The sequence below is a fragment of the Oncorhynchus masou genome, chromosome 18, assembly GCF_036934945.1.
Source record: "Oncorhynchus masou masou isolate Uvic2021 chromosome 18, UVic_Omas_1.1, whole genome shotgun sequence".
Lineage (NCBI taxonomy): Eukaryota > Metazoa > Chordata > Actinopteri > Salmoniformes > Salmonidae > Oncorhynchus > Oncorhynchus masou.
The window spans coordinates 22,439,764-22,451,815 of record NC_088229.1 but is presented as its reverse complement, the minus strand read 5'-3'; the positions used below and the strand labels follow the sequence as shown (position 1 = coordinate 22,451,815).

Below are 12,052 nucleotides of genomic sequence, written 5' to 3'. Positions count from 1 at the left end.
CTGAGGTAAACTTAGCTGTGCAGTTAAGAGTTCATACTCATAACAATAACAACTAAGAGCACAACATTCTTCCTCCCATCTCCAGCCAAAACACCGACCTGCTTCGTTTTCCTCCTGCCCTGCAACACTCTCCTCCTCAGGAACTTGGTGCGTTTCAGCAGCTTCTTGTACTTGTGCCTGTTCATCTTCCACCGCCGGATCTCCAGCACGTTCTTACAGCGGAGATTCCCAGCTACTTAGTTACTGAGCCTTCACCCTCCTCCAGGAGGGGGGCAGTACCTTGGTGTCCTCCAAGGCAGAGGAGACACTAGAAGGGGAGGGAGTAGTGCAGCTCGAGCCAGCTCTTATGTGGGGACACTGATGGATTACGAGGGATGAGGAACTCTTCCAGCTCTGGCTCCAGTGTTGGGGAGGCTGTGTGTTGTCTGCTGCTGGTTTTACAATTAGAGAAGAGCAACGAGTAGGAAAGACAGGAAGTAAAGATTCACTCAATGACTGTCCTGGAGTCTGAAGTCCACCTGAGCATTGAATGAGAATAAACATAATTGTATTAATTTACTGTTTTCAAGTGATAGTGCCACACTTTAGGTTAACTATAGATCTGACATGTCTTACAACACTTACCAGTACCTCTGTAAAGCAGACTTAGGTGAGGGGCCACCCTTGAGATAAGCATATCTATGACTATTCAAGTGAAGTAATCAGGAATGAATGAGTGAGTATGTTTCTCCAGTGCATGCAGTACCCTAAGGAAAAATGTTAGATAACAACAGTCATGTCAGATATAAAACCTGCAATATTAAAGGGAAGTTTCACACATTTTCAACTTAATTTTCATCATGTCCAGCACCACCACAACATCAACGTATGTGAAAATTGCACATTTCTATGTTTTGTAGTAAAAATGATAGAGGAAATAAGTGGTGTAATTTTTGTGTAATTTTAAACAATTATGAGTAGGCATTGCATGATGTCATTGAAAACACTTACAGTGGGACAAAAAAGTATTTAGTCAGCCACCAATTGTGCAAGTTCTCCCACTTAAAAAGATAACAAGCTCAAACAGGTGCCATTAATACAGGTAACGAGTGGAGGACAGAGGAGCCTGTTAAAGAAGAAGTTACAGGTCTGTGAGAGCCAGAAATCTTGCTTGTTTGTAGATGACCAAATACTTATTTTCCACCATAATTTGCAAATAAATTCATTAAAATCCTACAATGTGATTTTCTGGATTTTTTTCCTCATTTTGTCTGTCATAGTTGAAGTGTACCTATGATGAAAATTACAGGCCTCTCTCATCTTTTTAAGTGGGAGAACTTGCACAATTGGTGGCTGACTAAATACTTTTTTGCCCCACTGTATCTATCTTTTTACTACAATTTTCACATATGTTGATGCTAAGGAGGTGCTGGAGATTATGAATATAAATATGAAGAGAAAAATTGTGAAATTTCTCTATAACTAACTGTATTGCTGGCCCATAGTTTACACTTCAGGCAGTTACCTGGTAACTAGCCAGCTGCTATCTAACATTAGCTTAGCTGACAGCTACCACAGAGATCCTGTTGATTTCCTTGAATGGTAGCTGCTTTGCTAGCTAGCTAGTTTACGCTACTCTGAACACTCAGATTATGATGAAATAGTCCCCAAAACAGTATTTCTAGTATGACGTTTACTAACGACACATGATTGAATCGACAATTAAACAAATTGATTCCCAATTACTTACTTGGCAAGTGCTACAAGTGTAGCTAACATTAGCATAGATTTTCATTTTTAATGTGACTCCAGAAAAATACTTCCGTTCAGCCCCGAGCCACTTGGTTTCCACTAGCTAGCTACCACCAACACAAGTCATAATTGGCTATATCAACAGTCAATCTATAACAATTTTAAGTAGAGACCACTCAATAGTTATTCTCACCATACATAGCACATTGGTAGTAGTCAGTGGTAAATATCTAAAGCTAAGCACGGGATTAGTTCAAACCAAGGTTGAGAGACCAAAGGTGTATCTGTTGATAGATCAATTTTCCTGTAGGAGGTGCTGCCCAGCCTACTGACATTGTTTCAAAGGTACAATTTCAACATATTTTATATAAGGTTTGTCTATGCAGAAAATTGGTTACCATGATGACATAATCCTGGGGTTGAAATTTGATAAGATTCATGTCACGATACGTTTACAAATTACATTGAAACAATGTTGGTGCCCAGTGGGAATGGACATTTAGTTTAGTTTTCCTATGTAAATGTGTGTGGCTTTGCTGTACAGGCAACAGAAAGCATGGTGCACTCGCTCACTACATAAAACTTTGCTTCCCCATAAAGCCATGAATCTTTATAACAAAAAAAACGGTATTGTAGCGAGGTAAAAAACAATACAATTTTCTCAAGAAAATTCTAAACTCAGCAAGACATAATGCATCTGTCGCAGTCATTTTCACACATTGATACCATTTCTAGCCCCCTTGATGATGATAAGTTACTGACTCAATAATTATTAGGCCATGGCTACGAATACAGAGTTCTCGCTCACGCACGACCGCTACGGAAACCTTTTGCTCAAAGCTAAGAATCCGGATCACGTTCTGCGCATGTGTTATTTTACGCACACTTCGTAACTACTGCTCACACTCCACCCCTCTTTACGTTTCTATCTTTACTCACCGCTTCTGAACCATGATGATGTAGCCTATCTTTCTGAACAGCTGAAATAAATAAAAACCTGTGGCGATTTGAAGGAACATTCATTATTATGCTGCTCTGGTCCATGTGGCACAGTTATAGCATGTAAGAGGAGAGGAGTAGAGGCGTCTCCACTTCTAGAGGGCTCTACTTTTCGAGACTGGTGATGTTATCCACATCTAATAACGTATTTATGGGACGTTCCTTCAATGGTTTCATTCAGTAAAAAAAAACGATAAAGAGGTATACAGTAGGCTACACACGTTTAATTGTTTAACTGTCACAAGTGTTATGATGGCTTGTGGAACCCTGTTGTAGTTAGGATAAACGTTGGGAGGAAATACCAAATGATGAACTGCATCTTTAAGTCATCTCTAAACAGTGATCTAGGGCAAGAGGTGAATGTGTACAGTAGCATTATTCACAAACTATAGATATAAGAATGAAATAATATCCAAAAGGCAATTGAATATAAATGCTATCAGGGCAATTTTAGTTAGATAGACATATACAGTATCTGTTCAATCAATGCCTGTTCTACATTCAACCTTTTTTGTTCTATGTTGCCATTCCTCACACATAAGGCAACCACAAGTTACTTTATAGGTTGCTTTTTACCTTTTATTGAGCAGACAGTGTGGGCTAGTTTTTGTTTATTTTCAAACTTATTTTCAAATTGTACTTGAAAGCTAACAGCACCAGTAATAAAAAGATGGCACACAATGTGAACATTTGGCAGTACTCAATAGAACAAACAGGGTTATATTTATGTATAACTTACTGTATGACACAATCAGGATTTCTACTTAAAGAAATGTAATTGTTGGGCTGCAGTAGATCTGGCATGTAGTGTCATCTGAGGTTCCATGGTGGGTAGGACTATACTCTATATAACAGGCACAAACTGAAGTATTCATCTCTGTACATTATCAATCTATCAACAGCCTAAGAATTTTTATAAAACAGTGAAATATACTGTATAATAATAGGCATACAGTGGTGCCCCATCTCATCCCCAAATAAAACCAAAAATAAATAAATACAAACATGTTTTTCTTCGACGGTACTGATGGCAACACTTAAGCAACAGGATTTGTTATGTAGAGTACTGTAGATCGGCAGACAAGTTGATTAGATGGACTAATACAGTAGATTATCCAATACAGTTATGAATTACCCTTGTAGTCATCAACACATTTCTACATACCCGACCTCGGTAACCTGCTTGATACACATCATAACAGAGGGCTGTTTCTGAGGACAGAAAGAACAAAGCTAAAATTGCCTGTTAGCTTACAATGATACAAATGTACGGTGGTTCACAATAATAAATAAGTACCAGTTAGCAATGAGCATCTGTGTGCAAAAACAGTGTGGAACATAAAACAGAACTTCCCCATATCCATGTAATCTGAAACCACGCACTGGCTGCTTCTGGCCATGTTGATAACGGTAGAAATTAATAATGAAGGTATAGAAAAACTGTGTTTGAAAAGTTTAAGGCTATGTCCATTCTTTCTGGTTACATATCTATCTTCAATTACATTTACATGAGCAGGCGAGGCTTGAAGTACATTGTATATTGTGATGACAATATCCCAGCTATTGTATATTGAGAAGAAAATATTCACTGTCAAAGCAACTGTTTTTGGCTGTACAGTTAAAACTATGGCTAATAGACAAATTACAATGACTTTACCTGTAAAATCAATACCACATTCAACTGTATTCAACATAACCTACAATTAAAAATGCACATATATTTGTTGTTGGATATTTGGTATTTGGAATGAAATAGGTTCAATTAATAGATTTTTTCAGGCAGTGCTACTGTCACTATATTGTACAATCCATGTGACTATACCAACATGCCCCTCCCAAAGTCCCTGGCAGAGTTCAATGTCGCTATAGCTACCATGTGATCCACGTGTCTACATACAGTAGGCGTCAACAAAACTGAACCAAAGGTACCATTTGTTCACTGAGACAAATACACCTATTTACACAAAACCAGGCAGAAGATGTGTGTACAGACAGAGGCGAGGGAGTGAGCAGAACGAAACGACACTGTGCAAAAGTTGGCCCCTCTGTGTTTGACTTCCTCTCCTGGTACGACACCACCAACACCACCGCCGGGGCTTCTGGGAAGGGGTGGTCTGGCCTCACTGACTAGCAGACTATCCAGGGTCCACCTCATCCTCATCGTCATCCTTGGTTATGGCAAAAGCCTGTGCTCGTCTCACCTCCCAGACGGATTGTGTCTTATAGGAATGCTTTAGGGACAGGAGACACAAGACAAGACTCTTACTTAAAGTTGACATGACAAAATTAGATGGAAATGAGGCGACAGTATATAAGTGGATAAGCAGGGCAGGATGTGTGTGTTCTTTTGAGGAGTTCTAAAACACTAATGAGGAAAAACATGTACAGTAGTTACAGTATATACTGTATAATGAAGTCCACCGCTTTGTAAATCATTCATCCATGATAGAACCCCATTCAGAGAGAGACAGGCAACCTACAGATGGACACCCAGGAAATAACCAGGCTAACAGTTCTGGACAGGAAGGGTACACAGACAGAGATGCATAGAGAGCAAGAAGGAGTTACACAACAACCACAACAGTTATCACATGACCACAGTAATGAGAATACAACAGCAGCCGCAGTAACAGAAGTACAACATCTGAAGTTACAATGCCAAAGTTCACTTAATAGAATAAAATAAGAATTCATGCAAAGGCAGAGAGCACACATCTATTTATAGTGAGCAAGGCATTTCAAACTGTACAATCTGAACTATTGTATTAGACAGAGGAACAGCTGTAGACCCCTAGCCCTTTGAGGCCTAGACCCAGTATGGATGATGTCTCACCGATGAGGACCGACTATCTTTTGGCCTGTCCAGTTTAATGCGGATCTCTGACCCTTTACCCCCATCAAGTTGACCAGGACCTGGATAATAAAACACATGACCTCAACAGTTATGATCCTGGACCAGGTTGTACTGGGAGAAATGTACAGTATATGGCCTTCTCTGACTCAATACCCCTATAAATCAGACATATCTACATCATCAAACTGCCAAATGTTGTATTTATTTTGGTATGACCTTTATTTAACCAACCCCCTTTTACAATAACAACCTGACAAGCAACGGTAACTGACTTCGAGACTCATATGTACTTTATGCCCTCTAGCCTCCTAGGCCCCCAGGCTCCCCTCCTCACCTGGCGAGCTGCCTCGGCTGGTGGTGCTTGTGCTGCTCATACTGTCCTCTAGCCATGTGCTGTAGGTTAACGAGTCCTGCTTGTGTGGCGTCCCCGATGATGACAGGCTCTCCTGAGGAACACACGCAAAAGGTTAGAAGCATGGGCAAAACACGCACACACACATACACACACAACGCGGGCATGCACCAACACACACAAGCACACACACACACTCACCATGCCAGTGTCATAGTCCTCCGTGGCCTCTGTCTCGTTCTCCTCCACCACACTGGCGAAGCTGCTGTCATTGGAGGAGGAGCGGGAAAGGTCGTGACCCTCAGGGATAGACTGAGCCCTGTTGTTACAAAGAGCAAAACTACATCCTGAGTCAGTCAGCCATCCACAATGTGACAGGACCATGCCTGCATTAATAGTCCAACAATAGAACCAGGCACTGTCTGGAGTAGAAGACGTACATATTGTAGGATATTTGGGGAGGGGGGGTACCTAAATCACATTGTCCTAGTGATGTTGAACTTGATAGTGCACTACTCATGTTGATATGATGCTTACATTTTAATGTGAATGATAATATTGGCTTATACAGTGCATTCGGAAAGTATTCAGACCCCTTGACTTTCCCCCCAGAAATTCCACAGCGCTCTGGTGTAGGTTTTCCTCGAAGATTTCATGGTCTGTACATTGCTATGTTCTTTAATCAACATTATCATCATACAGCTGGCTGGTTATACGCTGTATCGTCAGGATAGAACAGCAGCGTTTGGTAAGACAAGGGGCGGTGGACCATGTACTTTGTAAAAAACAGCTGGTGCACGATATCTAAGGAAGTCTCGAGGTTTTTCCTCACCTGAGGTAGAGTATCTCATGATAAGTTGTAGACAACATTATCTGACCTTTAAACATGTCAACATTCACAAGGCCACAGGGCCAGATGGATTACAAGGACGTGTACCGCGAGCATGCGCTGACCAACTGGCAAGTGTCTTCACTGTCATTTTCAACCTCTCCCTGTCCAAGGGAGTCTGTAATACCAACATGTTTTAAGCAGACCACCATAGTCCCTGTGCCCAAGAACACTAAGGTATACTGCCTAAATGACTACCGACCTGTAGCACTCACGTCTGTAGCCATGGAGTGCTTTGAAATGCTGGTCATGGCTCACATTAACACCATTATCCCAGAAACACTAGACCCACTCCAATTTGTGTATCGCCTTAACAGATCCACAGATGATGCAATCTCTATTGCACTCCACACTGCCCTTTCAAACCTGGACAAAAGGAACACCTGTGTGAGAATGCTATTCATTGACTACAGCGCAGCATTCAACACCATTGTGCCCTCAAAGCTCCTCAATAAGCTAAGGACCCTGGGACTAAACACCTCCCTCTGCAACTGGATCCTGGACTTCCTGACGGGCTGCCCCAGGTGGTAAGGGTAGGTAACAACACATCTGCCACGCTGATCCTCATCACAGGGGCCACTCAGGGGTGTGTGCTCAGTCCCCTCCTGTACTCTCTGTTCTCTCATGACTGCACGGCCAGGCACTACTTCAACACTATCATTACGTTTTCCAATGACACAATAGTGGTAGGCCTAATCACCAACAATGACGAGACAGTCTATAGGGAGGCCAGAGACCTGGCTGTGAGGTGCCAGGACAACAACCTCTCCCTCAACGTGATCAATACAAAGGAGATGATTGTGGACTATAAGAGAAAGAGGACCGAGCATGCTCCCATTCTCATCGACGAGGCTGTAGTGGAGCAGTTTGAGAGCTTCAAGTTCCTTGCTGTCCACATCACCAACAAACTAAATGGTCTAAGCACACCAAGACAGTTGTGAAGAGGGCACGACAAAACCTATTCCCCTTCAGGAGACTGTAAAGATTTGGCATGGGTCCTCAGATCCTCAAAGGGTTCTACAGCTGCACCATGGAGAGCATCCTGGTTGCATCACTGCCTGGTATGGCAACTGCTCGGCCTCCGATCGCAAGGCACTACAGAGGGTAGTTCGTATGGCCCAGTAAATCACTGGTGCAAAACGTCCTGCCATCCAGAACCTCTATACCAGGCGGTGTCAGAGGAAGGCCCTAAAAATGGTCAAAGACTCCAGCCACCCTAGTCGTAGACTGTTCTCTCTGCTACCACACCGCAAGCAGTATTGGAGCACAAGTCTAAGTCCAAGAGGCTTCTAAACAGCTTCTACCCCCAAGTCATAAGCCTCCTGAACATCTAATCAAATGGCTACTCAGACTATTTGCATTGCCACCCCCCCTCTTTTTTTGCCACCTCTGCTACTCTCTGTTGTTATCATCTATGCATTATTCATACTTATATATAATTTTTAAACTGCATTGTGGGTTAGGGGCTCGTAAGTAAGCATTTCACTGTAAGGTCTACACCTGCTGTATTCGGCAAATAAAAATTGATTAGATTTTTCCCTTGATCCTGACAATTCTTCCAGTCCTTGCCGCTGAAAAACATCCCTACAGCATGATGCTGCCACCACCATGCTTCACCGTAGGGAACGGTGCCAGGTTTCCTCCAGACGTGATGCTTGGCATTCAGGCCAAAGAGTTCAATATTGGTTTCATCAGACCAGAAAATCTTGTTTCTCATGGTCTGAGAGTCCTAGGTGCATTTTGGCAAACTCCAAGCGGGCTGTCATGTGCCTTTTACTGAGGAGGGGCTTCCGTCTGGCCACTCTACCATAAAGGCCTGATTGTTGGAGTGCTGTAGAGATGATTGTCATTCTGGAAGCTTCTCCCATCTCCCCAGAGCAACTCTGGAACTCTGTCAGAGTGACCATGGGGTTCTTGGTCACCTCCCTGACCAAGGCCTTTCTCCCCCGATTACTCAGTTTGGCCGGGCGGTCAGCTCTATGAAGAGTCTTGGGTGGTTCTAAACTTTTTCAATTTAAGAATGATGGAGGCAACTGTGTTCCTGCAGACCTTCAACGCTGCAGACATTTTTGGTATACTTCCCCAGACTTGTGTCTCGACACAATCCTGTCTTGGAGCTCTACAGACAATTGCTTGGTTTTCGCTCTGACATGCACTGTCAACTGTGGGACCTTATATAGACAGTTGTGTGCCTTTTCAAATCATGTCCAATCAATTTAATTTACCGCAGGTGGACTCCAATCAAGTTGTAGAAACATCTCAAGGATGATAAGTGGAAACAGGATGCACCTGAGCTCAATTTTGAGTCTCGAAGCAAAGTGTCTGAAAACTTATTTAAATAACGTATGTCTGTTTTTTATTTTGAATACATTTTTCAAAAATGTCTAAAAACCTGTTTACGCTTTGTCATTGTGTGGTATTGTGTGTAGATTGATGAGGATTTTATTTGATGCATTTTAGAATAAATTCCGGTTCCGGGTTGGAGCGAGCGGTTGCATCTACACTTCGGTCCGCAGGTAGTATAACTTTTCATTACATTTTCATTACATTTAATTATAGTACAACGGTCTGATTTGTCTAATCTTAGCAATTTCTTCTTAGCTAGCTACATAGCCGTCTTTGTATCAAAGATAATTGCGTAATTATCGTATTTCGTCGTCCTAACGTAGTCTACACTGCTATCTGCCCAGCAGCTAGCTAAGCAGCTAGCTAACGTCCACCGTCCACCAGCACTGTAGAAACTATTACACTCAACTGAACGACTCGATTAGTGTAGTGTTAGCTAGCTACATAGTTGTCTTTGCTGTCTTCGAATCCAAGATAATTGTGTAGTTTAGAGTGTGTAGACTTAGAGTGATTATCTTAATTTACCGAGGTTAGCTAGCCAGCTATTTGTCGTCCTTACGTAGGAGATACTGCTAGCTAGCTAGCCAACAGCTAGCCAACCTCTACCGAATAGAACTTCAACTACCCGGGCAACATTCCGCGTCGCTCCACAGGTAGTATCACATTTTCATTTCACTTCATTACAGTACAACGGTTTGATTTGTTTGATCGTAGCTAGCTAGCTACATAGCCGTCTTTGTATCTAACACAATTGTGTAGTCTAGAGCGATTTTCTAGGTTAGCTAGCCAGCTATTGTCGTTCTTTTAACGTAACATAACGCAATCAACACTGCTAGCTAGCCAGCTAGCTCCCGAATAGCAGCACTGTAGAAACTATTACACTCGACGGAACGACTTGATTAGTGTAGTGTCAACAACGCAGCCACTGCCAGCTAGCCTACAAAGTCAACAACGCAGCCACTCCCAGCTAGCCTACTCCAGCAGTACTGTATCATTTCAATCATTTTAGTCAATAAGATTCTTGCTACGTAAGCTTAACTTTCTGAACATTCGAGACGTGTAGTCCACTTGTCATTCCAATCTCCTTTGCATTAGCGTAGCCTCTTCTGTAGCCTGTCAACTATGTGTCTATCTATCCCTGTTCTCTCCTCTCTGCACAGACCATACAAACGCTCCACTCCGCGTGGCCGCGGCCACCCTAATCTGGTGGTCCCAGCGCGCACGACCCACGTGGAGTTCCAGGTCTCCGGTAGCCTCTGGAACTGCCGATCTGCGGCCAACAAGGCAGAGTTCATCTCAGCCTATGCCTCCCTCCAGTCCCTCGACTTCTTGGCACTGACGGAAACATGGATCACCACAGATAACACTGCTACTCCTACTGCTCTCTCTTCGTCCGCCCACGTGTTCTCGCACACCCCGAGAGCTTCTGGTCAGCGGGGTGGTGGCACCGGGATCCTCATCTCTCCCAAAGGGTCATTCTCTCTTTCTCCCCTTACCCATCTGTCTATCGCCTCCTTTGAATTCCATGCTGTCACAGTTACCAGCCCTTTCAAGCTTAACATCCTTATCATTTATCGCCCTCCAGGTTCCCTTGGAGAGTTCATCAATGAGCTTGATACCTTGATAGGCTCCTTTCCTGAGGACGGCTCACCTCTCACAGTCCTGGGCGACTTTAACCTCCCCACGTCTACCTTTGACTCATTCCTCTCTGCCTCCTTCTTTCCACTCCTCTCCTCTTTTGACCTCACCCTCTCACCTTCCCCCCCTACTCACAAGGCAGGCAATACGCTCGACCTTATCTTTACTAGATGCTGTTCTTCCACTAACCTCATTGCAACTCCCCTCCAAGTCTCCGACCACTACCTTGTATCCTTTTCCTCTCGCTCTCATCCAACACTTCCCACACTGCCCCTACTCGGATGGTATCGCGCCGTCCCAACCTTCGCTCTCTCTCCCCGCTACTCTCTCCTCTTCCATCCTATCATCTCTTCCCTCTGCTCATACCTTCTCCAACCTATCTCCTGATTCTGCCTCCTCAACCCTCCTCTCTTCCCTTTCTGCATCCTTTGACTCTCTATGTCCCCTATCCTCCAGGCCGGCTCGGTCCTCCCCTCCCGCTCCGTGGCTCGACGACTCATTGCGAGCTCACAGAACAGGGCTCCGGCAGCCGAGCGGAAATGGAGGAAAACTCGCCTCCCTGCGGACCTGGCATCCTTTCACTCCCTCCTCTCTACATTTTCCTCCTCTGTCTCTGCTGCTAAAGCCACTTTCTACCACTCTAAATTCCAAGCATCTGCCTCTAACCCTAGGAAGCTCTTTGCCACCTTCTCCTCCCTCCTGAATCCTCCTCCCCCTCCCCCCTCCTCCCTCTCTGCAGATGACTTCGTCAACCATTTTGAAAAGAAGGTCGACGACATCCGATCCTCGTTTGCTAAGTCAAACGACACCGCTGGTTCTGCTCACACTGCCCTACCCTGTGCTCTGACCTCTTTCTCCCCTCTCTCTCCAGATGAAATCTCGCTTCTTGTGACGGCCGGCCGCCCAACAACCTGCCCGCTTGACCCTATCCCCTCCTCTCTTCTCCAGACCATTTCCGGAGACCTTCTCCCTTACCTCACCTCGCTCATCAACTCATCCCTGACCGCTGGCTACGTCCCTTCCGTCTTCAAGAGAGCGAGAGTTGCACCCCTTCTGAAAAAACCTACACTCGATCCCTCCGATGTCAACAACTACAGACCAGTATCCCTTCTTTCTTTTCTCTCCAAAACTCTTGAACGTGCCGTCCTTGGCCAGCTCTCCCGCTATCTCTCTCAGAATGACCTTCTTGATCCAAATCAGTCAGGTTTCAAGACTAGTCATTCAACTGAGACTGCTCTTCTCT

General features: G+C 44.0%; 1 protein-coding gene across 10 annotated transcripts in view; it reads right to left on the bottom strand.

Annotated features, from left to right (window-relative positions):
• LOC135504233 (rap1 GTPase-activating protein 1-like) overlaps window positions 1-12,052 on the bottom strand; it is a 102,301-nt gene that overhangs the window by 1,077 nt on the left and 89,172 nt on the right. For 8 of the 10 annotated variants that reach the window (XM_064922607.1, XM_064922608.1, XM_064922613.1 and 5 more), the window contains 4 exons: window positions 6,138-6,276; window positions 5,919-6,030; window positions 5,564-5,643; window positions 3,437-4,961 (listed from right to left, as the gene is read on the bottom strand). In XM_064922607.1, the coding sequence (XP_064778679.1) occupies window positions 4,866-4,961; window positions 5,564-5,643; window positions 5,919-6,030; window positions 6,138-6,276 (427 nt within the window). In that variant the 3' untranslated portion in view covers window positions 3,437-4,865. Of the gene's footprint in view, window positions 1-98; window positions 519-624; window positions 747-3,436; window positions 4,962-5,563; window positions 5,644-5,918; window positions 6,031-6,137; window positions 6,277-12,052 lie in introns of those variants that run through there. The other 2 variants (XR_010450108.1, XM_064922609.1) reach the window with 2 other exon arrangements.